The following is a 27,437-nucleotide window of genomic DNA, read 5'->3' on the forward strand; positions in this document are numbered from 1 at the left end:
TTCAAATGTATTGATCAACACTTGTGGACTGCCTCTATATAGATAGCATAACAAATTGTATAAACTAAATAAAATACATGCCAATACGAGCATACGTTTTGAAAATTGGCCTGTATAAACGGCCAACTAATTTATTTGTTTTTTTAAATGAAAACAAGCCCCGTGGAAGAAGGGGAATGTTAAGATAAAGGGGGTATAAAGGTTAAATGCCATGAATGTTAACTGCTGTAAAACACCAAAGACAACGAAACAACGCTGTTGCAGCGCTAACAGCTGGAGTGGTGTGATTTCGGAGCTCGGAGACGGTCCTTGAAGGCAGCACGAGCCTGCCCTTCTGAGCAGGCGGCTGTAGCATGTTTACTAGCTTTGTCAGCGGAGACTCTGCACCACATCTCTACTGTGTCTTCACCTGCTGCAGTCGCCGCAGCAGCTCGTCACCTTGGACTTTTGATCATCGGCGCTGACTTTATCTCATCATCCTTATCAGCAGTCTCCGCTCCCGCAGCGTTTTATTTTCTTCCCCACTTTATTTTTTTATTTCCCCTCCTGCCTTCGCTTCTCGTGGACCTTGAGCGAAGGCACACCGGGTTTATTATTAATTTTTTTCTTTCTGTTTTTTCCTCCCTTCATCGTCCTCCCGCTAATAGGGGAATATGACGTTAAAATCCAATAAAAACGAACCCGCTGTCGTACTGGACTCTGTCAGCAGCGTCAGGACAGCGCTCTCCGATCTCTACCTGGAGCAGCTCCTTCAAAACAAATCCAAGTCCGAAAAGGTAAAGTTGCTTTTCTCTGAACTTTCTCTAAATTACTTGTATATATTTCCTCGAGCCATCTCTGTTTTTTTCTCCAAATATTTGTTTCCCTTTTTTCTTTATGGTGTTCGTGTTTGCTTCCGGGAAGTGGGGAAGGGGCGCGTGACTGTTGTTTGTTCGTCGACTACGTCTCTAAAAATAGACACCGCAACTCTCATTCCTCAATAACAACTACATGTTTTTCACCGCCTTTACATGTAGGTATTTTTTTTCTGCGACCGCCGCTTTAAAGAAGGCTCCTTACCACCTTAAACATGTCCGACACTGATAACCAATAAATTGGTTCTCCACTATAACGTTGTTTACATTTAAGCTAAGCTTCAAAACACATTGCTCCGTAACTAATATCCTGCTCCCATAAAGAAGTTGTCTCCCAACAACACAATGTCACATGCTGTTGCTGATTCCCATGTATGTTTATCACAATTGGTGCCTCTTTATTTCACTTTCTCTCTGTTTTTGATATCTGATCCAGTGACTTTGACCAGTATGAGCCAGCATGTTACTCAGTGTCAGTATCGGTCTGATACGGGCCAAAATGATTGGATTGGATAACAGAAAATCAATGAACCCAAGATAACATATCAGTGCCGATATCAACGTTTGACTCCACTGTCATATGACCAGGATGTGAGTGAGGGCTGCAAAAGTCTGCAACACAGCAGGAGTATAATGTTTTTCAAATGTTTGGTTATAGCTCCATGGTAAAATGTATCTGCACAAAATGTGTTATTTACAGCAAAGTTGTCTAACAATGTATAATACTGTATTTTATTGGCCTGATACTGATACTGAGTGTTATTTAGGCTCATCCATACTATGCACCGCTCAGTATTGCAGAGTCAGCATCTGCTGTAGTCCATCCACACAGCACGGGCAATTTCACTTCTGCATTTCCACCGCAACTCGTGCGAAGACACATGATAAACGGGAGAAACAAGGCGGTGTCATAAGGGCAGGATAAGGAGTTTGTATTTATCCCATAAAAGTAGAGGATTGCCTGATTAAAAAAAGCAATAGTTCAACAGAAAAAAGTCAATTATATTCCATATGAATATTTTCAGAGGTCTATATATGAATATGATCGCAGCATATAAGCAGACAGATTAAATGCTGTATTTATAATGTGACAAATTTTTAAGCGTATAAGTATAGGTATTTACTGGTATTTACCTAAATGTAAAGTGCTCATCTTCATTAAGATATATTTTAAATACTTGAAATGAGGTAAGGATTAGAATCTAATAAGGCAAGACTTCCTCCTATTTCTTTTCTGACTGATAATTTAAACAACATACTTAAATGTTTTTGTCATAAAATAAAACGTATCAAATCAAACTTATCACTGACCCACTGGCAGCATGCCTTGCACCCCCTTTTGAGAACCACTGGCATAAACGGGTTGCTTCACTACAGGCCCTTCAGTTTTGAACAGTGTGCAAAATATTATCAGACGTATGGAGGCTAAACAAAGTCAGTGTCCTTCCACTTTTAGCACGTTTAGCAATTCTGCCTACGGCTATGGCTGCAACTGCAGGAAAGAATGTCAACAGTGAGGGAGGCTGTGCCGGGTGTTTACTATATCCCACCGTAGCACGTATTGTAAAACTGTCCAAACGACGTACGCTTCTGATGGCTAGTTAGACTCTATGCCAGTGTTTCCCAAACCTTCTATGTGGGGACCCACTTTTAAAAGATGGTAAACTATCTTGACCCCAAATTTGTGCAGAATGTAATGACTAAGTTACAGCCATATCTGCAACACAACAAATCATTTCCAAGACATGTTTGGTAAATTAATCAATTTTAATTGTATTTAAAACATTCAAATCTTAACTAAAAGGTTGTGAAAAGTTTGCATATATTTTTTTGGGGACCCCAAAATAATCTGCAAACCTATCTGTGGGTCCCGACCCAGTCTTTGGGAATATAACATAGTTACTTTTACTACAGGAGATTTTCTTAAAATTTGGGATAGATTTTGCCAATACAAAAGAAAAAATGTCTTCAATATAAGAATTGGTTCCAAATGTACTTTGGATTTTATTTTTATTGGGGCCAGGACTCAGCAGTCAGTGATACTGAGGGAACTGTCTGTGTTACACAACTTGTGTGAATGTGAAAAGTCAGCACTGAGCTACTGAAGGAAATGGCTCAGGGAGGAAACTCCTTTATTCTGATGTCAGCAGTTTTTTTGTGTCTTTGTTCAATAGCCTTGAGCTGTGAACTTGCCGGCGTGTTCTTCTGCTTGGTGCTTATTTGTGAAATCACTGTCTTTAAGTGAGATCACGTGACGTGTGTGTGTGTGTGTGTGTGTGTGTGTGTGTGAGTGAGTGATGTGTATCAGGGGTGACTCTACTGTATTTTCTGTATTGTCTGTAGTTGCGATAAGATGAGTTCAGAGACATCTCCAAATGCCTCAGACTCCACAACTGTGCATACTGACCCCATATGTCATTCATGCACGTCTTTCCTACTGCACACTATTTAAACTGAAGGAAAACCAATGTGACAGGTTATTAATTGAGCCACATTTTTACTGTCACCACCTCAGACGTTTTAGGCAAATACAGCTTCAGGCAAATGTGACCAAGTTGCACGAGAAAGAGGTCGGAATGTTTTATTTCACTGGTTATAGCTTTTCGTCAAAGAACCTGTAGCTGCTCTTTTAGGACCGTAATCTGCAGTGTTTGTTCTCACATATGTCAAGTATTGATCTGTTACTGTGTTCCTTCAGGAGATCAATTCCCTTCACCCTCTTTCCACCCTAAACCCTATGGGGGACAGGTTTAATAATTAATGTGTCTTGACTTGAATGGCAAAACATTTCAAGGGAAGCAAAAGATAAGACAGAAACAGATTGTGTTATAACGTAATCAGGCATATTATGGGATTGTGCCAAATGTGAGTGGAACAATAGAAACACATTAGAGGAAGGAATCTAATGCAAAGATATCTGAAATGCACTCATTACAGTCCTTTTCATCTCTGTAAGATTAAGTGATGACTGACTGTCCAGAAGAGGAAGCACTGTTCTCTCTTCTGAATGCATTTGGCCTTTGTTTGTTGGATAAGCCCCACACCCAGAACTGGTATTCAGGTTTCTGAAAGGGTTTTCTTGGCCCCACTTTTACTGACACTGTGTTGACTGTTAACACATGAGTGGAACATGTGACTTGCCAGAAGAAAACCTCCTAAAAGTGTGTTTATCTCTTCAGTGCCAAGTCAGTCAGCATAGGATACATTTAAATAAAAAGGTCATACAATTCAATAGCTAATACAAATTTGATCTCAAACATGCAGTGGTAAAAAAAAATGTAATCTTATGGTGGTGTCAGGTTTTTGAAGTGTGATTGTATGAGGTACTGACATTTAGTCAGTGCAGCCCACTGCACCAGGAACCAGCTTTAAACACAGATGCTTGCTCTTCCCCAAATCATCGCTGCCAGTGGGGATACAAGGGAAAACAGATTTGAGCCTCTTCATATGAGGCAAACCTAAAAAGATCTATGCCAGCTTAAGTTTATGATAATGTGAGAATATGTTTCCATCTTTATCGTGTTGTTAGACAACATTTTTCACCAGGTAACTTAAGTTTGTAAACAACTCACTTTCCTGTACCTAAGTCCATAAAGAAAATGATAATTTTCAGCTTGTGGGCGACTCAGGAGCCGCTGATCTGGTGCCACCTCTTTTGTTTGTGTCACTTACTTAAATCAAAATGGAAAGATTCAAACACTGTGGTCACAAAGTGACACAAACTTGCCGTCTAATCACGTGATGGAGTGGCAACTAAGGTTTGACCATGACACAATACATTTCATAATGTAGTTGCTTATAAATTCATAACAAGGCTAAGAACCTTCAGGAACCTACACAGCATTTTAACTGTAGCCATGAGAAATATGATACACATCCACTTATTTAATTACATCATGACGTTGGAACAGCTCTACATTAAAATGATTCTGCACATAGACTATAAATAACAAGGAACGCAAGTATAGATTCTTGTGATTACTTTATCTGTGGTGCTATTGCTCCACAGGGACCTTTCATCTGAAGGTGTAATTTCATCCATTCAACCATGGGACCTGATTCAAAAGCGCATTCCTGGTTCAGCCCTGACATAACAGCAGCAAGTGAATAAATAAAAGTAAATAAATACGGTAACTAGGTCTGGGTTCAAAGATGTATGCATCGTGTAGTATGTGCCGTTGCATGTACCCTCTGCACAAATCTCTCAAGACTGTCACGGTCACGCAAGACTTGACAACAACAGTTTCTTGTGACCATGAGCTGTTATGCTCGGTGGAGCTAACAGCTGTTGCTTTTTTTAGATTTTTGGTCTTGTGATTGTCCACTCAAAGGACAGTAGGGCTGCAACAATTAGTCAATTATTAATAAATGAATCTGCAACTATTCTGCAATAATTTTTTTAATTATTTAAAACAAGTTTCAGCTTCTTAAATCTGAAAATCTTACATATTCTAATCCATACAAAAAAGAAATCATTAAAAAAAATGGGTTTGTGACACTTAATTTTGAGGCTTGGGAAATACCAATCAACATTTTGTTACATTTTATGAACCAAACAAAATAAATATATATATATGTATAGATAATCAATATATTATCGATCATGAAAATAATTGTTAGTTGCAGCACTAGAGGACAATTTAGTTTGTGTTCTCCATTGTCACTGCAGAATTACTTCAAACTGCCTGATGCACACTTAGGCTGTATATTCAGAATTTCAACAGGTTTTTCAGGTTGGAGTTCACCTACAAGTGTATTAAATAATGCACAAGGTTAGAGAGATCCAAATTATGTTCAATTAGCAGCATCGTTTTGTGACAATATCTTCCATAACCAAGCAAAATTGGTATAGAAACTGAAACATCTCAATGAATTGATATTAAATTAATCGAGAGATATTTCAGTTTCAGTTCAGTTTCATTTTGAAGTAAATCGCAAATGGAACGGAAGTGTAGGTATCCTCTGGACACTACAGAATTGGATCACTAATTTACAAGTAAAGGAAGGTTATTTTAGTGCATACACACAGTTGTGGTACATTCTCTCTCTCTCTCTGACACACGTGTACACACTCTCACACACTTGTTAAAGAGAAAACCTTACCACATTGCTGTTATGAGCTGTATTGTGGACCTAAGGTGAAGGGAGGTGAACAAGGGTGATAATGATATTTATTAGTTTATTGGCGTGCTGATGCTGGAAGATAGATCAGTTTTTTTCTTTTTTTTTTGCTCAAGAACTGCTGTGTTGTCATTTTTGAATGGGCGTGTTGTGCTCACGCAGGTATAGTTTTCTGACCAAAACTGACTGTTGGGGCGTGAGAGGTAGTTAAAAAATAAATGATTAATTTACAGTTTTGCAAATAAACTTCAAGTAACTGTAAAATACTGTAATCAATTTTAAAGGTCCAGGGTGCTACATTTAGGAGGGAGATTTAGTATACTACGATAAGTATGTTTGTATTTATTAGGGATGGGAATCAGTCTGTTACTGATCAAAATCACTGGATTGGATATCGGACAGATAAAAATTACATTTCTTATTGTGTCTCAATATTCGTTACTCAGTTGGAGAATTAAATGTGTTCTAAGAGGACTGTATTGGACTAATATCGTATCAGTAGATACTCAAGATTGTGATATCGGTATCGGACACGAAAAAGTGGTATCATTCCCATCCCTAGTATTTATAATTGCTAATCTTAAAAAAATAAAAATGATTATACACCTAAAATAACCCTTTTATGTTTATTTTTAATGGCCTTGCTTTTTGGTGGCTGCCGTCTTGCACCCCAGCGTTTCTGCATTACACTAGAAGACATTTTGCATTCTGAAGCACAAGCTAACGAAACAGATGAGGAATCCTTTCTTGTCTTGTCTGCTGTCTCATCACTAGATGTCACTAATTCCTACACACTGGCCCTTTAGAAAGTAATCACAGATCAAGTAGCCAAGCTGCGCTCGGGAGCACCCACTGTTGAACCACATTGTAATTACTTCAGTCAGACAGTCCGATGCACTTCAAGGCTGTATATCTTGAATGGTTTTTTTTAGTCTGTTTTTAATTTAAAATCCCAAATACATACATGCAAGTTTGGAATGGAAATCTGAATTTTTGATCGAAAGTGACATCCTTAATATTCAGCAATACCACAATAGTATAATTTCTTGCATCCTCTCTTGACCCTTGCTTTTTTAACTCTTGTGTTTGGTCATTTAAAGCTGCAGTATGCAGGATGGTCCTTAGCTCCTCTCATCAGATTAGACACTTGTGTCAAACACAACATATGATGAGGTGATCCATCCATCCCTGATACTGACAAGCATTTTATTGTGATTATGTGAAACTCTTTTATATTAATTTCCCTTCCTTTTAGTTTTAGGTTTATTTGAACATTTTGCAGGATAGACAGTTGCTGGACTAGCAATCATTCCATAAATGTTTAGGATAACTGCCAATGGGAGCACCTGCTGTCTCTTTCTCTCTCTCTGAACTGCCCTATAATTGGTCAAAGCCTCCCATGACACTTCAGATTTAGTTGTGGGGATTTTTAGCTGAGCCCAGTGATCTCTCAGATTACTTAATTTACATTATTTTAAGTTTTTATGCAATTATTGCTCAATAACGCTGGAAAAAAGAAAAGCCTGCTGACTACAAGTTTTAGAGTAAAATCACAGAACAAATCCTTTACACACAATAATGTTTGACAGACACTGTGATTCACTTTTCTTACATTAATTAATGCTTCTCCTCTCGATGTGATGACCTGATGAGACTATACTGTGGTATCCATGACCACATGAACCTGGTGGACCAGATTAGTGGATGAGGTTAATGAGGTGTTATAACACTGGGTTAATTTTCAACCCTGGACATATGTTGAAACTGCAACACATCAGCAGGCTGCGGTTATTGGGAATAAGATAACAATCTAATCTTCCCAGGTTTAACCCACTGTGACCGTTTGGACCATTTTTTTGATTATAATCCTATAAAAGCTAATGTTAAATGTATTTTCCTGTCTTTCTTCTTTCTTGTTTTTAACAGGCAGCCATGCAAACCTGTGAGAACAAGGGAGCTGAGCTTTACACCAATGGCAGTGCTGGACACATGACCTGCACAGAGCTGACCAGGATGAGAGAAGTTTCTTTTGAAAAGAATGCGTCAGAGCCGATGGTATATACTGTGTACCTCAACACACACACGGGAGGGCTGAACAATTTGGGGAATATATGTACTTGCAATTTTTTACAGATATTGAATTTGTCATTTGATATGTAATATAGTTGTTATCACTATCATATTGCAACGGTGAGGACTTAAATATATTGTGTCCCAAATGTGTGTTAATAATTACTTACTATGTTGATTGAAATTGAGATTTTGATTGAAGAATGGTTTATCGTTTAGCCCTTCTACACGTGTACATAAATAGGTATGTTTATACATGTGTGTTGCTGATTCCACCTCACTGACTAACTGTGTTCTTTCCCTTTAGGGAGTCACTCTGAAGCTTAATGACAAAAAAAGATGTGCGGTGGCCAGAATATTACATGGGGGTATGATCCATAGAGAAGGTAACAAATCATGTTTTTTTTACTAGTAGGTTAATAGATTTTTGTTCTTATGTTTGTACATATTAAAGGGGTAGTTCAAGTTTTTCAAAAGCAGTTGAGGCATAGGAGTAGTCGGCATGATCTAAAATGGTTGATATTCTCAGTGTATCTGGGAGCAGAGAGTAAGAGGTTTAAAAACATTAGATGTTATGCAAATGTTCAGTGTTTGATTTTTTTTTATGCTAATTTTTAATCAGTGTTACGATATTTTGACTTGTGTAATAATTCCAGATCAAGTGTAAAAAAAACATCGGGGCTGAGTATTAATGTCTCTTTCAAAGCTTGCCGCCCCGTCTGTGCATTAGCAGCATGTACTCCCAACCCAAGTTCCCTCAGGAGCGAGCACAACAAAGGCGCCTCATATCAATCACTGCATAGCAACTGCCAAGCCCATGGAAACCATCCCCAGCAGCGTCACACTTTCCATTAGATTCCAAAAACTAATCGTGAAGTTAGCATACATTAACCATAACCATATTTGGAAGGCCGGGCCACCTGGACTGCCGCTTGCTGACATGCATCACTTTCACCGGCTTAAACAACGTCAGAAATATGCTTTACCCCGTTCTCAACTTAAATGTGTCAATCACTCCGCTGTAACTCTGCCCGTCACCGCCCAATAAATTGCATGATTTTTATTTAGGTAAAAGAAACACACTTATGAGTTAATTAGACTCTTGCCAAGTGCCGGTCTTTGAAAGAAGTCAAATTCACCAGCACAGTTCTGGCACATCCTTTGTGAAGGTTACCCACTGCCAAGATACAAAGGCATAACAATTACCCATCTACAATATATGGTGTAAAAAGAACAATTTTCCCCTATGGGTACCCTTAGAATAGCCAAATTTCTCCATTATTCATTATTTCATCATATTACCGTTGTGCTAAAATAAAATCCTGGCTCATGACATATCTTAGACTTGAGAAAGCATGTATTCTATCAGGTGCACCTTTTGATAAGTGGCTATAATCTGTTTTCCATTGTGTCCCCACTGGCGTGCCAGTCTTATGCTGGATCTTAGCACAGGGGGGGCTTCATCAACCTGAACTGCCACTTTAATAACTACAATTACAGAGACTGAGCTGGAAATGCTGTGGTGTCTTGTTTTCTGCAGGCTACTTAAATGAAGGGGATGAAATAGCAGAAATCAATGGGGAAAGTGTAACAGACCACACTGTCGACCAGCTACAGAAGATTCTGGTTAGTTAATACGCTTTCTCTAACAGTTTTTGTGAAATGATAATGGTTAATGCTAATTTTGATATTTATTTCACACCTTCCACTTCCAGAAAGAAGCCAACGGAGTAATCACAATGAAGGTCATTCCTAAACAGCAGAGTCGATCCCGATCCTGTGAGGTAATGGCAGAAGAAAATGAACTTGGCTCAGTGATGGCAGCAACATTCACTAGACTTATTTGAAATATGTTGTAATTAGTGATGATGCTTTTGCCTCAATTAGAGTTGATAGAGTTCATTCATTTCTGTCTTTGCTGTGAACAGTGCTGGCAGTCTAACTAAAAGCTTGGTAATTTGTAGCCTTCTTTTTAAAGTAAAATGTCCATAGTGTATGTTATTTTTGGTTACACAAACGATACCAGTGCACCTATTTTTAATTTTATACAGTGTAATGGGTGTCTTTGCACAGCATATTTACAGTGACTGTTCAACACATAGTATCATTAATTTTCCTTCCTGATTTTCACATTCAGAGTATGTGTTCTTAACTTACAGATGTACATGAAGGCCCAGTTTGACTATGACCCCACGACGGACGACCTCATCCCATGCAAAGAAGCAGGTCTGAAGTTTCAAACCGGTGACATCATTAAGATCATCAACAAGCAGGACCCCAACTGGTGGCAAGGCAGATTGGAGAGTAACGCCACTCACTTCGCTGGACTCATTCCCTCCCCTGAGCTCCAAGAATGGTAAACGCCTCTTTTAAAGGGATAGCTCAGGATTTTCAGAGGTGGTTGGAAGAGGTGCTGAAACCCAATCATCTCCCAGAATCAGTGTTAATTTTGACAGCATATTTTGTTTTAGTTTTGTTGTAATCTTATGACAAAAATACCATTTAGTCATCTGAGATGTGTTGGTTTTAGTCGACTAAATATAATTGTAATCAACTAAAATGGAATTGGTTTGTTTGTGTTATATAAATGTTTCTTTATCATCCTATCTATTAATATGTATAGATATAACTGTTCTGATATGAAACAGAGCTGAGACAGAGAGGTTTGATCTGACTGATAACTGAGGAAGGAACAAACTGATTTTAGCCACTTAAGAAAAGGCTCACCTGATAAAATGGATGCCCATTTTTAACTATCTATTACTGCTTTATCCTGCAGTTAGACACCCCTTGCCCTGGTATGGAAACTGAAGTCTGTGTCACCTAGCAAAAAGTCTCACTCACACAAAAAAAATCAGCAATTTGTGGCACAAGTGGCACAAACTTAACACATGAGGCACCAGTGGACCAGCAGCTCCTGTGTCCGACATGAGCAAACAAAGTTTACAAATTTAAGTTTCCTGTCCAAAGTGGTTGTCTAACAGTGGCAAATTATAAGATATTATCTTATAACATCAACATAGATTTTATTAAATGAATGGCTAAAGTCTGGTTTTCCTTGTGTCCCCGCTGACAGTCATGCTCCAGGTCTCAAGCTCGTAACTGTACTACGTGTGTGTATATGCAACACACTGAACTATCACTTTTAACTTTCACACTAAAAACTCAGAACTATGTCTCTGTTTCTACCGCAGGAGGGTGGCAAGTAAAAGCAAGGCCAGAGGGGGCAGTCAGTCCTGCAGCCCATTTGGAAAGAAAAAGAAGTGCAAAGACAAGTACCTGGCTAAACATAGTTCCAGTGAGTGTAAATTTGTAATGGTTCCGTGCACATTCTCTTAAATGTAAACTGTGGTGTGAGTTTGTGTCAAACAGCATCTCTTGATTTGCAGTTTTTGACCAGTTGGATGTGATTTCTTATGAGGAGGTTGTTCAGCTCCCTGCTTTCAAAAGGAAAACGCTTGTGCTCATCGGTATGCTTCCACCATCACTTACTTTGCTCTTAAATTATACATTTCTGATCATCCGTACTGACTCACATGCTCTTCATCAATGATTGCATGTGTTTGGATCCCACTCAAAATCTCTACAATGAATCACGCTTTATCATCACTCACAATTTAAAATCAGCGTAAGTAAAAGAAGTCTGCTTTTGTTTAGGTGCACCTGGTGTAGGAAGGAGGCACATCAAAAGTGCACTGTTGACCAAATACCCAGATAGATTTTCCTACCCTGCACCACGTAAGTTGACTCAACACGCGCAGCAGCTGCAGCACGTTTTCCACGTTGTCCTTTGATTTAATTTTTGAGTATTAATTCTAACACAGACACCACGAGACCCCAACGTAAGGACGAGGAGAACGGACAGGAGTATTACTTCTTCTCCAACGAAGAACTGACCAAAGGCATCGCTGATAATGAGTTCCTGGAGTACGGCAGCTTTCAGGGATTCATGTTTGGCACCAAAACTGAAACCATCCATAAGATCCACGAGCAGGGGAAAATTGCTGTGCTGGACGTGGAGCCACAGGTTAGAATAGTTAGAAAAGCATAAATATAAAAACCTCTGTGTCAGCCTGGTGGGAATTTATTAAAATGACTAGGTCCTCATATATCCCATGTACATTTACCCCAATCTGGAATAACGGAGACACCCCGCTAAATAAAGTAACGTTAAACCTCTCATCTCCAATCATGAAACAATTTTTAAACCTCACATCTCCTAAAATTAGTGCACAAAGAGGTATACATGCATGGGGGTAGGTGATCAAAACCCCACACCTGCAACTTATACAATACAACATTTTACACAGAATACATTTCCCAGGACAAAAGATGTTCAAAATGGAGCTCTCCCGATCTGAAAACCTACTCCAACTGCAATGACAACACAGCAGATCATTTACCTGCGCGCTACATGACTGTGTGCGCCTGTAAATACATTGTGGTGTAGGGTACGTGAGGACCTTTCAGCATGTCTCAGATGCACCATACTGACTTCCCCACACACACGGCATACCGGGTGATCTAACTCAAATAAACAAGACGAAGAATGCATGCATGCTTATCACTAGCCTAAGCATCGCCAAGAAAACAATCCTCATGATTTGGAAAAACCAAAAAAAACTTAAAGCCAATATAGAAACCCAGGGTGCCTGCATCCTAAGGGTACTAAGGATCATTTTTCCCGCAAGTAGGGTCTTAAACACAATGACATCTCACAGTGTATTTGGCTGAAAAGATTAAAGATCTCCCTGTAAAATAACTCCCGAGCTGACATAACCAAAATATGTGAACTAAAGTTTTTCTTTTCCTTTTCTTTTTTTTTTTTTTTACATTTTAATGCAGAACCTGAAAGTCTTATGGACGGCTGATTTTGCACCCCTCGTGGTGTTCATCGCCCCGACCGACGTAGCTTCTCAGGTGCAGGTTCAACTTCTGATACCGAATACACTCGCATATCCTCAAACACTATCCGCTGCTCATCCTCTTGTGTCTTGTCTCCTAGACGGAAAACCTGCTGATGATCCATAAAGAGTCGGAAGCCATTCGGACCACGTACGGACACTATTTTCACGTGGTCATCGTCAACAACGACGTAGATGAAAGTGTCAAAGGTGTGGAGGAGGCCATCGAGTGCGCCACCTCCAGCCCGCAGTGGGTGCCAGTGTCATGGGTTTACTGACGGCTGTGTAGCGTCCGGTGTTTCTACCCGTGTGTTTGATGAAAAGCAGTGCAATATCACTCTCCCTTTTACACAAAACCTCTCAGTCAGTGATCTCCCAGGTGTGAACGGGATTGTGTGGTTAATGTTAATTGTCACGTTGAGATTCTTATTGCACAGATGCATCCAAAAAAAAATAAATAAATAAAAAAGCAATATGTAGGAAGTTTTATTTTAGAAAGGTGATTTGGTTGTTTGTGCTTTTGGCTTTTTGGGATAGTTCTGGTGCTGCACACCTTTTGTTTTTTTGTTTGTTGTTGTTGTGATTGTCGGGAACGTGACGTGAGCAAGTGCAAAACAGGACCACAACTGTGAATGAAATCCCCGATGGGGGATTTTGTCTAGTGAAACATTACATTCTGGATGCATCCTCTTTTCTTTTTTTCTTTCATCACTCCCGTTAGATTTTGCCAGGAAACTGATATTCTGAACATGTGTGTGCAATGCGGCGTGTGTATGTATCTCCATTTGACGGTAATGTCAGTCAGTAACGGCCTTTTCTCATCTCATCCAAACTGTATACCTCATGGGAAACTGTAAAGGCACTTTTGATCGGAAAATAAAATCCCCTGCTGTGTTGCAACTGTCTCTCATGGAAACATGTTTGTCAAAGCCCTTAAGGAAAATGTCAGTTTTATCCATTGATATGTGTACATGAACACACTAAATGCACATAATTGATATATAGAATTATAAAAGTTGATGATAAATCACTCTTTTTTTTTGTCTATTCTGTTGTATGTCTGTTACCCGTGTGGCTCATCTTTCATGCTCATTTTTCAGGCAGAATCAAAGCTTGTCGCTTTGATCAATAATGGATGAAGAGTGGTGGATCTGAGTGGTCGAATCTGACTGATGTACCTGGATCTGCCTCGTTCCTATTCCTGCCTTGGTCACAGTGTGGGAGGTATGGTTGCGAGTTATACATGGCAATAGATTCGTTGAGAGGTTCCATCCTTGTCTTCTTTGTTAAGTCAAAAAGTAGAAGAAGAAAAAACAATTCTCACGAGTTCGTCAAATGATTGATTCATTGTGAATTTCTTCGATTTAATATGTGGAAGTAAACACAGAAAACAAGGCAAATAAGCTGACAAGAGAGCAAAAAGAGTTTGCTAAATGTTATATTTGCGAACCAAGAAAAGGCCAAACAAATTAGAGTTGGTAAAAGGCTGATGTAAGGGTTTTCAAAAAAAAAAAAAAAAGGAAATGACATGACATGCATCTCAGCACACATGATCACAGTGCTTGGAAATTAAGAAAGAAAGATGTACAGATCTGTCTTAAAAGGGATTAGGCAACCCTTAAAGCAAAACCCACCTTTTTTTTTTTAAGGTAGTAAAGCAATAAAATGAAGAGGTCTTATGCTGCCACCTTGTGGCTATGGAGACACAACTCTGATTCACTCACTTGCTCCCAAATCCGCATGTTTTTAGACTGGCCAGGCACACACGTTTTCATATGCTATAGCAGTGAATTTACAACCTATAATAATAATAATAATAATAATAATAATAATAACAATAGCCTTTATTATTTTATTTCAGTTTTATACAAAAAAAGCGTAAAATCACTGTATATGGCAATATCTGGTTAATACAGCTGAGTCACCAGGATTTCTTTCATCACACACATATAAAACCCACTAATTATTATTTATTGTTCAGTGAACATATCTTGTTTTGTATTCTTTGCATTAACAATAATTATAAAACAATGTACGTGGCTTTAAATGTATCTGCAAAAATAACAATCAATAGTAAATCAACATAATCAATCAAATCGAACGCTTTTCACTCCATCTAAAAATGACAGACAATTGATCAGTGGCTTGTGTTCCTAAAATTGTTACTGCGTTCACAACTCCTGCTTTTTAACTGTCAACTTGTTCGCACTTGTAAGCCACTGTTTTACTTTAAATGTCTTGTTTCTCGTATTTGTGACGTTTCTTAAGAGACTTCTTGGCCAGTTCACCCTTGTAAATGAGATCTCGATCCTCAGGATTTGTAGCAGTGTTTTAAAGCCCTTTAGACTCTGTTACATCTAACAAATAATATTAACTATAGAGTCTGATATCAGAGAAACACTGAGGCTGCAAATGGGAGGCACTGAGGTTACAAAACAAACAGATATTGTCAACTTCTGAAGTTATCTGAATCAAAATCACAATCGGTATTTATTGCACAGTACATTTACACATAAAAGGAATTTTACTTGGGGTTTTGGTGTATTCCTTGTATGTGTAAATGCAGTTTACTTGAGCAGGTATACATTTTGTTAAGTAGCTAAAATATTTTTTTTCCACGTGTGAATGCTTATTTGAGTTCAGTATTTAAAAATAAGGAACAGTATGTTACAAAATGTGCTGATGTAAAGGCCCAGATGATCAAAATGTAGTATTATCATCTGTTTCTTGGTCATGTGCAATATAGTGGATGGGGAATTGAAAATTAAGGGATGGCGAGAAAGAGAAAAAAAAAAAAGGCTTGTGTGTCATCATATGTGTTAATTGTGTCACAGCATTGTTGCTAATTATATATGCAGTCCAAGTATAGAAGCTACAAACTCAAAGGTTAATATTAAACTAGATTCTGCTGAGATTTGAACTCTGATTCTAAAAGTACCACTATTTTTAATCAAATTTGACTTAAGTACAAGTAAAAGTAAGGATGCAATACTATGAATCACTATAGAGTATTATACCATCTTGTATGAAGTGCCTAAAATGGATACTTGATTAAAAGTATATCTTACCAGAAAATAACTATGGTAGAAGTCATTTTTAATAATATTTCTTAAGTAAAAGTCTAAGTATATGACATTTAATGTACTTACGTTTTTGAAGTAAATGTATCAAAAAAGGTGAGTAGTTAGGATTGAGCCACGACAGCTCAGTGGTACAACTGGAAGGCTTTGGGTTCAATTCCTGGCTCTGCTAGTCTATATGTGTCCTTGAGCAAGACACTTAACCTCATGTTGAAGCGTGTGAATGGATATGAAAGATGTGTGACTGGGCGAATGGCAAAACTCTAGTGTAAAGCAGCTCATCAAGACAAGCTCTATATAAATTCAGACCATTAACAACTCTTCTTCTTCTTCTTCTGATTTTATTTGGTATTAACGAGTAACAAACATAGTTATGGGAAAATATAGTGGAGTAAAAGTAAATGTTGCTAGAAATATAAATAACAAAGTAAAGTACAGATATGTGAATTTTGTACTTAAGTACAGAAACAAAGTAGTTGTTTCATTACAACACTGGTATTGTATGTGTATATGTGTGTGTGTGTATATATATACATATATCTGTCTATATGTATGTGTATATATATATATATATACATATATATATATGTGTATTGGATATTATAATGAACTTAAATATGTATTTAAGGATAGATTACTATGAATGATAGTATGATATAATGATATTATAATTAATAAAACCTAGTAATTGTATACGGTACCTAAGGTTATATTACTGATAACCTGTCATCCTGACAACTACCGCTCAGCTCGCCACACCCCCTTTCGAGGATACGCCATTTTGTTGACACATAGAAACTCTCCATCAAAACAAGCTCCTTCAGACCAGCTTCTAAACCCAAACGTGCCCATGACATGTCACGACTGTGAAGAAAACACACACACACACACACACACACAGTCACATAAAAGCCACTGTGGATCAAAACGCAGCTGTTGTGCTCAGCATCACAGCCGCTATTTGAAGTCTCCGGGGCGGACACTCATTTTCAACATGAAACTCTGCCGCCATTGACGTCACGCAGCCATCTTTGTGCAGCTAATCCAGGCGCCTGTTTATTACACCTTCATTACCCGCACGGATTCTGACAGCGCCGGGCGCCGATATATCAGCATCCAGCTGGACAAGAAGTAGACGTAGAAAGACGATATATATATTTATTTATTTATTTTTCCCGAATAAAAGAGAGGAGGTTTTGTCGCGAAGGGACGCGTCTCTGTGGGAGTTATAGAAGCCAGTGCTCCTCCTCGGCTATATAGGCAGGGAAACGCCACAATAACCAAGCAAAGGGTGCCAGAGGCTAGAGAGGAGCGCAGGAGGCAAGCCACATCCATCTGACACTCACTTTGGTCCGTGCTAACGTTTCCAGTTCCGTTTTCAACACAGCCGTCGAACCAGCGCTACCAGGAAAATGTAAGTGAACTATAATGTTGTTTAAGGCTCTTTACAAGACGTATTAATGCAGTTTAATCCACGAGAGACGCCTGAAAGCCCCATCTGTACATGTGTATTGGTCTATTTCTGTCTCTCCACCAAACGCTGACTGTGTTTTTTTTATTTCATTTTATTTATTTCAGTGTTAATAAAAAGCGAGCTTAATTTATATATCTTCACTTGCTGTCCTCTTCTCGTAATGTCACCCAAACGTAAATTTAGACTGAGGCTATAACGGCCTAACCTTGAAGCAGACGCAAGCACCTGTTTTATTTTTTTATGATTATTTTATCCGTCATTAAGGACACATTTACCAGCATTTTCTTCGTGTTCACACGGTAAACGAGTCCCTTTCGTGCTGTCGTGTGCTAGTTTTCACTTGAGCCAAGCACGCACGCATTTTTTTTAACAATTCCAGTTTGGACTGGTTTGATTTGAAAACGACAGCCAGCGTCTCTGAACGGTCACACACGAGCTAATTGAAACCAATTTATTACTGTATCACTTGGATGTAAGTTAAATCCCCTTTTTCATTTCCGGGGTTTAATATATCTGACCCGCCGGTGACGACGAGGCTAATTCTAGAAACAACAAGGGCACCATGTTGGACAAAGCTGTCTCAGGTACTTTACATGATGTAAACCTACTGGACCCTTAAAGCTTCGACATTATTCGACGAATTCTGTTTGAATGTTTTCCTAGAATCTTCCACGGGTGTCAATAAATTGGGCTTACAGGCCCAGTTAAGGTGATATTTCAGCCTACAGCTGGGGGTGGGGATAGCCTAGCCTCCTACTGTATGTCGTCGATTGTCGTGCGAGGGCGGACAGCTGCATATCTCACCACATCCAGGGCTGTTGGTGCCCTCAGTGCCAAATAATCCTTACTAAAATGACCCTTATTTGCTCTTTCAACCGCATATGGTGTACAAGTGTACATTTAATTTGGTGGACTAGAAGGCACCACTTTGAGCACAAGCAGGCAGCTAGAACGTTGAAATAGCCTTGCAACACATAACATATCATTGAAGATTGGCTAATGTTACCTGTTACAGCAACGTTTATCAGCAACGTTTATCACCTACATCTTAAGTATCATCCAAGTGTTAAAAATCCACCCCTCCTCCTCCCGGTAGGAAGCTCCCCGCCCTGTGTTTAGTGGTAGGTGCATGCATATAAGAGGCTTCCAGTGTATGTGACAGGCCTGTCATAGTCGTCGTGAAACGTGATGTTCTCCAGGACATTGTGCGAAATGAGGCAAGGCCTAGTGTGTCAGACACGAAAGTATTGTGGGTCAACCAGGATCCATACAAGGTTCAGTGGCATCGAGCAGAGAATCGTGCGGAGAGGCAGCGCAGACGCTGCTGTGGCGCTGTCCAGTTCTGAATTGTCGCTGTCCAGTGCTGAAAACCAGACGTTGGGCTTTTCCATGACACCCTTAGCCCAAACACGCATCCATTACACCCAAAGGAATGGATGTGTGGACCCCAATTATTATTATTGTAAATGTTATTATTTTTATTATTATTATTAGTAGTAGTCTATTGATAGTAATCTATCTATCACCTATCTTTACTTTCTTTAATAGGGTTGAATTTTGATGAGTAGGTGTGGTAGTAGTATTTTAAAGATTTATGTAGACAAAATTATTATCATTAGGAGTATTAGTATTAGTAGTAGTGTTAGTAGTAGTAGTAATGGTATAATTATTAGTAGTATAAGTTGCCGTGGTAGTACTGAAAACATTTTAAGAGAGTGGTAATGTTATGACAATATTATCTATACATCTATCTTTTTCAGAACACTCTTGTTTTAAAAGGTTGACATTGGTGGTGCACTCACATTTTGTAGGGAATATTGTTATTGCTATTGTAATTGTTATTAGTAGTAGTAGTAGTAGTAGTATTGTATGTGTTCTTGTTTGAAAGAGGGTTCAATTTAGCTTTCAAGGGATGTATTGTAAATCCAAAAACGAAATGAAAACTGAATAGCTGTCACCACATTCAAGTTAGCCCCAAAAAAAATGGCTACATGGTTTTAAATGGTCTGTCTTTGCAATTTTGAGACAAGTTCTCAATTTTCTAGCATTATCTTTTGATTGCACAACTTATGTCCAGAAGTGAGTGCTGTAAACTTTAACATATCATGAAACCAAGTAGTGTCTCAACTAAAAGTGAAGATTATTGACTAAAGTGGTTGATTATAATCAGTTAGCCCACCTTCCTCTGGAGCTTCCAGATCATCTGTCCATCACACACAGCAGATTGTATTCACAGGATGTGCAAGCTGGTGAGAAACCGCTCAGGAATAGTGTGAATGTCTTCACATGTTACATTTTGTAGAAATACGGTGGCAAGTAAGCCGACGTGGATATCAGACATCCACATATCATAATACTGAAACTGTATAATAATCACTAATCCTGCAAAATAAAACATTATGGATATTTTACATTCATACACAATTTCTTTAATATTAGTGATACATGTATGCACATAAATATATGTCAGTTTCTGTTTGGGCAGGTCGGCAGCTGATAGAGACCATCAGGACCATTAAGCCAACTATTCAGAAGGATTTGTTGTTGTTAGAGGATTAGTCATGTGTGAACATGTAAAGGTGACCTTTATACAGAGTTTTGTTTCACAGGCGTAGAGTAGGCATATTTGTTACGCAGCACAAAGTTACAGAGGATAACATTTTATTTCAATTGTTAACAGACACTAAATATCAACATAAAATGCTAAATTATGCTATGTTAGGATACTTTACACTACAAAAAATTATGATTTTAGATTTAATGTTCAGATTTTACTGATGTGAGCATATATTAGTGTTGAAGGTAAACTCATACCATTGAGTCGACATAATCACATTTGATTTCAAACAATATGAGGCCAGCTTGTTTTTTTTGTTTCATGTCTTCAGGTCCATAATCAATTATACTGTTGTTATGGTTGTTTTATTTATGTGTAGTTGTAACTGCATTTTAGTGAAGACATGCAGGATTTAATGTTCACATTATTTTGTTTGACTTGAATCTACAACTATGATAGTGCAGTAACAACTGTAAGGTACAGTGATAGATTAAGTGATTAATGGTGCACAAGTGTCAGCAGCCTTTCTGGTTCCGTAGGAAATATCATTAAGCAGGTGTCCATAGTATAGACCTAGGTTTGATTCCTGTGCTGCTAACAATCCTTACATGATAAGGAACATATGGTATATCAATATGATTTTATTGATACCCTTGTAACGACTTCCCTGGACTTTTAGTAACATTTAATGTGTTTCAAAATGCATATCACAGAACAATTTGCCATAAAAGTCATCCTATAATGTTAATATGTAAAGCTTATAATGGTTATTTGCTGAATCAGAGTCATGTAGAAATTCTGCCAATCCTGTTTGTCAAGGTGGATCATTAACCTTTGTCTGCACGACATGTGGTTTATATGGTTTTCAGCAGCTGTCACTCAACAGAGGTTTTTGTTACTCACATTCTTCATCAATTATTTAAGATCATCACAATCAACAGTGTTAGTGTTTATACAGATACATAAAAAAGAATAAATACAGGCAGCAGAAGCAATTTTACCGAACAAGACTTTGTAAAATGAAATAATAAAAATAATAATAAGAAAAAAGATTTCCCATTCAAAATGAATGATCTCACAGTTTTACACATCACTGTAATTGTGTTTGCTGATGCATTTGTGAAAGGAGCTTTCACTTTCTCAGTGGTAAAAGACATTCTCACTTAAGCTCTCTGCTGCTCACAGCCATTACAGGTTCATTTTGCATCCAAAAGATGAAGTCTGTGTCAACCACAATACAACATGACATGGCAAGTTGATTCTCTGTGATATAGCACATTTGGTTTTCAAACAGTGGGTTTTAGTAATTCTACACATTCACACTGATCAGACTATAATGTCATTAACACTAACTAAACCTTTGCCCCAGCATACCAAGTGCACCCAGTATAACAGAACAGGGTCAACAGTGACACATTGAAAATGATATATCTGCATTATTAGATTTGTACTCCCAATTTTATGCAGCTAAGTTCATGGATTCAATTAATAATATTGGCATGTTGTAATGTAATCAAATGAAATCCCTAGAATGTGTTTTGAACATTAGTTAAAAGACGTTTAACATAAAATGTTAAACATATGTCAAGTGGAATTGGCAACAATTGATTTTGTATCTCTTATCCTTAACTTTATTTATATTTACACATTTATATTTGTGTTATTCATAGGTCTGCCCCAGCTGGAGCCCCTGCACCAGAGGGAGGGAATCAGCCCCCCAACCTCACCAGCAACCGCCGTCTGCAGCAGACACAGGCACAAGTGGATGAGGTGAGTCCACTCCTACAGAAATCAAACAGAATCATGTTGTGAGGCATTTAACAAACAAATGGGATTAAATCTCAACATCTTATAATTTTGGTTAGAAAGAAATGAGGGCTGATTCCGTATGTGTCTCCAGGTGGTGGATATCATGCGTGTAAACGTGGACAAGGTTCTGGAGCGTGATCAGAAGCTGTCAGAACTGGACGACAGGGCTGATGCCCTGCAGGCTGGAGCATCTCAGTTTGAGACTAGCGCTGCAAAACTGAAGAATAAATACTGGTGGAAGAATGCCAAGGTGAGGATATGCAGATGGTCTTTTCCAAACAGTTAATATGTGTGTTAATATAAAAGCTGACCTTGTAAAGCGATTTTTCATGTTGCATTGCCACATTCATGTCGTTTGTATTGCAACTACTCACCTTGTGGTTATGCTCGAGCTACATTTTTTCATAGTAACTTGCGACAAACACCTTGAATCAAGTGACACACACATGTTTTCAGAATTTACCAGGTACTGTAGTTACAATTGAATTGCTCACTTTCTGCCTCTCCCTTCTTACCTTTTACATTTGATTTCCCCACATGCATACAGCAACAGTCTTCTGACACAACTCTGGGACACTGGCAGAATCTCAGTACCAAGTGGCTACCCCAGACATGTGACATGTGAATGTTTTAGTTTAAGTTCAAATACTGCGTATCAACTTGAGCAAACGAAGGGAGTGGCACAAATTTTGCATCGTGGGATTCACACAAAATTCCAATCTACTTACGTCTTTGGGTTGACTTTTCACGCAATCTTACCGTATGGAAAATTCACATTGCATTCAGTGAGATTGCGCCATCCCACTGACAGAAAATGAGCATAAAATCATTAGCATACATTTCTGTGAGACTAATTACACAAACAGTGTAATACCATCATCATATCTAACAACTTCTTTTGAACATTTACTGACTACAGATGATGATTATCCTGGGGGTGATATGCGTGATTGTCCTCATCGTCATTATTGGTAAGAAATCCTTTTAAATCCTTTTGTTAAAAGCTTATTTAGTTAAAACTCTATGAAAATATCACATACAGAGTACACAGTGCTTTAAGAACAGGATTTATGACCTGCATGTAAAACTGATGTGAAAGCCAATTTCCTTCATCAGTGACTGCATTACACTGCATTGTAAGTGATTTTATGTCCTGTTGTCTTTCTTTTTACAGTGTACTTCAGCACCTAAGAAGAGTCTGTCCTACCCCAGTCTGATCCCAACATCCTTGCCACAAAAAAAAAACAACCCTCAAATTGATGACAAAATTAACCACAGATAATTAATTTACTATATGTATGTATCTCCCTGATTAGCCTCGATATAACACCCCTCAACCCTTCAGGGCCCCGTGGCTCCCCCCACTTCCACCACCTCCCCCTCTGGACCCCTGTCAATATTTGTCCTGTGAGTGTGTGGCCCTGTCTCCTTTCTGGGTACTCTTGGCTTTTCTAACCTGCCATAACGAGAACCAAACACTTGTGACGATGCAACAACAGAAAAGGAAACGATTGGCGATAATTGTTACATAACTAATATAAATATATAGTTCTTTGTAGAGTTTTATTCTGATATATACTGTTTTGTAGGTGTGTGTGTGTGTGTATGTGTGTGTGCATTTTGTATTTTTTAATTTTTTGTATTAATTTCACGTATGCTTCAGCGTTAACTACTGCCTATTAATCAACGTGTGCATCTTGCATGTTCTCACCATCTGTCGGGCCTCGGCTGATTCTCTCTCTTCTTTGGTGTGTGTTCTTTTGCACAGTGGATTTGGTCTCCGTTTAATTAATGCTAAAACTAGCACCTTTTTCAGATGCACCTGTGTTACTTGTGTCCACTAAGACGGTTTAAAAAAAAAAGCCAGATGTCTAAAACTTGAAATGAGGAAAAGGTCATGAAGCTGCAGAAACTGGAGCGAATCCACAACAAACGAAGCTGCCCACCTTACTGCAACTCAAGCTTCAGATTTCTATAATTTTATGCCTCCAAATTTCAAGTCTTAGCGTCTTTTATGGCTTCCTCAGAGAGTCAGTGCTCATTGTTATTGATCCACCATACAAATAATGCATGAACTGTTACACTAATCCCAACTAATCATCATTTCCAGTCCTTTCCATGCAACACTTCCATTATCGGGGGTTACTTCTCATTCCACATTTCTTTTTGACGAAATCTCTACTAACCATCATCTCAAAGCTCTTTAACGCCACAGCTCTTCTGTCTTTTCTCCGCATGCTCCAACACCTTGATTTCTCGGAATAATTTCCAAACTGCCGTAGTTCTGATGGACCAATGTCTGTAGATGTTTTCTTTTTCCTTTTTTTATTTAAATATTAACGTAGTGTCTTATTTCGAAAACATTCCTTCATTGCAGTCTAGTGCAAACGCTCTTACTGTAGCACATGTAAGTGTAAGTATCTTTGAAGAGAAAAAAAAAATACATGCGACGAAACTTGTGTCGAAAATGTTGGTCATAACAAACCATAGGAGAAAAAAAAAGATGGCAAATAGCTGTAAAGGTTAGTCTTGGATAGACAGGATTACACCTGAAGTCTGTCCAAATTAATATTATTAATTTTATTTTCTAATATCAGTGATGTTATATCTAACATTACAACTTGCAGTATACTGTGGAGATGTCATTAAAGTTAATAGGTGGACACGTGCTTACAAAACAATTCTAACGCCGGGGGACAGAGATATTTAGTCTCCAGTCACTTCTGTTCAGAACTGTAGAGAGTTTCCAGTCAAACACACTCTCACCTCTTTTAGTTAGTATCCGGGGGGAAGTGAGCGACTGCAGAAAAGGAATCAGGATTTTAAAAATTGCACAAATGACCTTGTTTTTGATGGCGCTGTCTGGCTGGTCAGTGGCCTGGCCAAAGAAGATCCTCCTGCAGAAAAACCTCTCCACACAAAGAGCACATTCAAGAATAATAATAATAAAAAAAAAGAAGAAGACAAGAGACACTTCAGCCTTATTTGCAAATCCAGGAAACGGGGCACAATGTCAAATTCCCAGTTGACATTTAGGTTTTAGCAGTCTGCTAACTCAACTGCTAACATCAGAAACAATTGTTAACAACGACAAGAAAAAGTAGCATTCCTAAGAAGAGTGTTATGCTAGTGCAGTGGTTCTGTCTCAGTGTTTCTCCCTATAGTTATGGCTTTCTTTTCTTTCTTTTTTAAAATACAATAGATTCTATTTTTTATTATAGTATATTTTTGTGTGAAACAGACCGGTGAAGAGAACGTGCGTCTGCCGACAGCTCCTCTTGGCCTCGTGTCTGGTGTGTTTTTTGTAATTCAGCTCCATGTGTTATACACTGCCAAACGACAAAGGGACAGGCTTCTATTGTTAATTGCGGTTATTTCTTTAATTGGTTAATGCGTTTACTTCCTGTGGCATCCTCAAATTTGATGAGCAGGAGAGCAACCACTTTCAATCATCTTGTCACTCTAAGGCCTTGATTTAAAAAAACTAAACAAACCATGGCCTTAACCCTAAAAGGAATCATTAGGGTTTAGAATTGATTTTACTTTCAATCTCATAGTTGATATTTACACGGTACCAACTCAGCTCCAGCTTTGCAGGATTAAAATATAAATTGAGGGCAAAATCTGAACTTGGGTGTTCTACAGTCACCAGAAAGAAAGAAATAACCCGCAATATTTTTAATCAAGGGCGTGTAAAGCCTTAGTAGCCTTCTCTTTGACATATCTTATCTTCCCAACCCTTTACTGGACTCACTGATTCAGAATCCTACAGTGTGTGTGTGTGTGTGTGTTTGAGTGTGTGCAGGTGCATTAGTGTGTGTGTGTGTGTTAGAATAGCTCTGTCTTGGGAATATCCCCAGTTTATCCTGACAGATTAGGCCGCTTAAATCTCTAAAGAGTGAGGGCGCGTTGTTTCTTTGACCACTGAAGTACACAAGCAAGAGAGGTTACAGATCTATCAGCCGCTACTATTAGAGAGGACCCCAACCTGTGCACACCCATTCTCCCCCCCCTCCCCTATATAGTGTTCCCTCAAAACAAGAGTAAAAGGTGTGAACTGCAGATTACCAAAGACCAGATTTCCATGCTTACGCTGCCAACTGCCATCAAAAACAAGTGGAGAAAAAAAAAAAAGGTTATTCAGTCTGTCCTGGTCTGCTCTAAATACCCACTATATCTGTAATTACAGGACTTTTTACGCACTATTTATTTAGTGTGCCACTTTGACTTGTGAGTGTGCCATTATGCAAGTTAAACGCTATCTAAAATCGTCTCCCCTCCGCGTATATTCAGGTCTGAATGGCTTCAACAGGTTTTTTAGACACATGATCCTATAACTAATAATAGCACAACTCTTGTTTTTTTTTGTTCCTGTCTCCATAGTGCTGCCAGGTTTTAAAGAGAAAAGACAAACTTCAGCCATATATATATCTATATAACTTCAGCAGACATAAATCAAGAAAAATGTAATAAAAAAAAAAAGCCTGCATTGTTTGGTGTTGTAATACAGGGGGTGTTTTGGGGGGTAGGGGGTCCTATATCCTCAGGTTTAAGGTATTAGCAATTTGACTTGATATATATACATATATCAAGTCAAATATAAAGACAAAATCCATATTATCAAAGTGCAAAATGTGTGTTTTGGCAATAGAAAATCATGACAAAGGTGGTTCTTTTTGGGGTAGGACCTCTGTTATCCATGAATCAAGTTTTTTTTGTCCTGTGAGCTCTCAACCAATTTGGTCACAATGGTGAAAATGAAGCGAGTGCTCTCTTTCTCTTTCTCTCTCTCTTTTTTTCTGTCGCTTTACTGTCTGTATGAGAAGATGTTTGCATATGTTTTCACACCATGGCACTTTTGTTTTTTTCCCCCGTCAATTCCGGTGGGAGGGGAACACGAGTCAATGGCGACTATTGTCTTGTGCCGTCCTCAAGAGTCGTTCAGCGATCTCAGCTGCGTTTGGGTCATTTGGCGGTGATTGCACAAAGATGCCGATGCCAGAATGTTTCAGAACCTCTTTTAGGGTTTGAATTACAACTGTGATTTTACAAAATTGTGATTCAAACTTGGGAGGAATGAGCAGAAAGGGGAATTTTCCCCTTGATACTTAACTGTTACCCCCAAATGGGATGAACACAGCTCGAGGAGGGAACCTTATGAGTCGCTGAATGTTCTCTGGATGGCTTAAAACATACAATATTCAACTTAATATATGTTAACATATTTTATCTGTGAACCAAATATTGTCGTTGGTTTTTTTTTCATCAATTTAGTAATAACTCCAGATGTCACTGAATTGTTTATGTGTAAGCACTGATGGGTAAAGGTAGAGAAAGTTAAAAGGGGGGAAAAAAACGAGTATTTTTTACCTTCAATTTGTCCCGAATGCTCAGAATGATTCTACAGTTTACATCAGATTTGCTGTTTGTATCTACAAGATCTATTTTTTTCTTTGAAATCTGCTTATTTTTGAGGAAAGAGGGGAAGGGGTTCTTGGGATGAAGGTCCACGTTGCCCCTGCTCGCCTGGTCCCACATGGAGGGACAGGACCAGGGGATCACGGGCAA

At 38.5% G+C, this 27,437-nt stretch overlaps 2 protein-coding genes across 3 annotated transcripts; both read left to right on the forward strand.

Moving 5' to 3' along the window:
* The first annotated feature begins 353 nt into the window (after nucleotides 1–353).
* On the forward strand, nucleotides 354–13,849 carry mpp1 (MAGUK p55 scaffold protein 1). 2 transcript variants are annotated; one of them, XM_044042248.1, is made up of 12 exons: nucleotides 354–776; nucleotides 7,899–8,030; nucleotides 8,353–8,431; nucleotides 9,586–9,671; nucleotides 9,761–9,829; nucleotides 10,205–10,401; nucleotides 11,240–11,343; nucleotides 11,435–11,515; nucleotides 11,703–11,783; nucleotides 11,870–12,072; nucleotides 12,891–12,965; nucleotides 13,051–13,849. In XM_044042248.1, exons 1-12 carry the CDS (start codon nucleotides 654–656, stop codon nucleotides 13,225–13,227), a joined length of 1,407 nt encoding a protein of 468 aa, XP_043898183.1. In that variant the 5' UTR covers nucleotides 354–653; the 3' UTR covers nucleotides 13,228–13,849. The 2 variants fall into 2 exon arrangements, with proteins under 2 accessions (XP_043898183.1, XP_043898184.1); XM_044042249.1 differs by having other exon boundaries at nucleotides 7,902–8,030.
* A 3,164-nt stretch (nucleotides 13,850–17,013) lies between these two features.
* Nucleotides 17,014–24,815, forward strand: vamp2 (vesicle-associated membrane protein 2). Its single transcript, XM_044042383.1, has 5 exons — nucleotides 17,014–17,443; nucleotides 21,731–21,830; nucleotides 21,961–22,119; nucleotides 22,789–22,840; nucleotides 23,044–24,815. Coding segments are annotated over exons 1-5 (330 nt in total). The 5' UTR covers nucleotides 17,014–17,441; the 3' UTR covers nucleotides 23,061–24,815.
* The last annotated feature ends 2,622 nt before the right edge of the window (nucleotides 24,816–27,437 follow it).

The sequence above is a fragment of the Solea senegalensis genome, linkage group LG13 (assembly GCF_019176455.1).
Source record: "Solea senegalensis isolate Sse05_10M linkage group LG13, IFAPA_SoseM_1, whole genome shotgun sequence".
Taxonomy (NCBI): domain Eukaryota; kingdom Metazoa; phylum Chordata; class Actinopteri; order Pleuronectiformes; family Soleidae; genus Solea; species Solea senegalensis.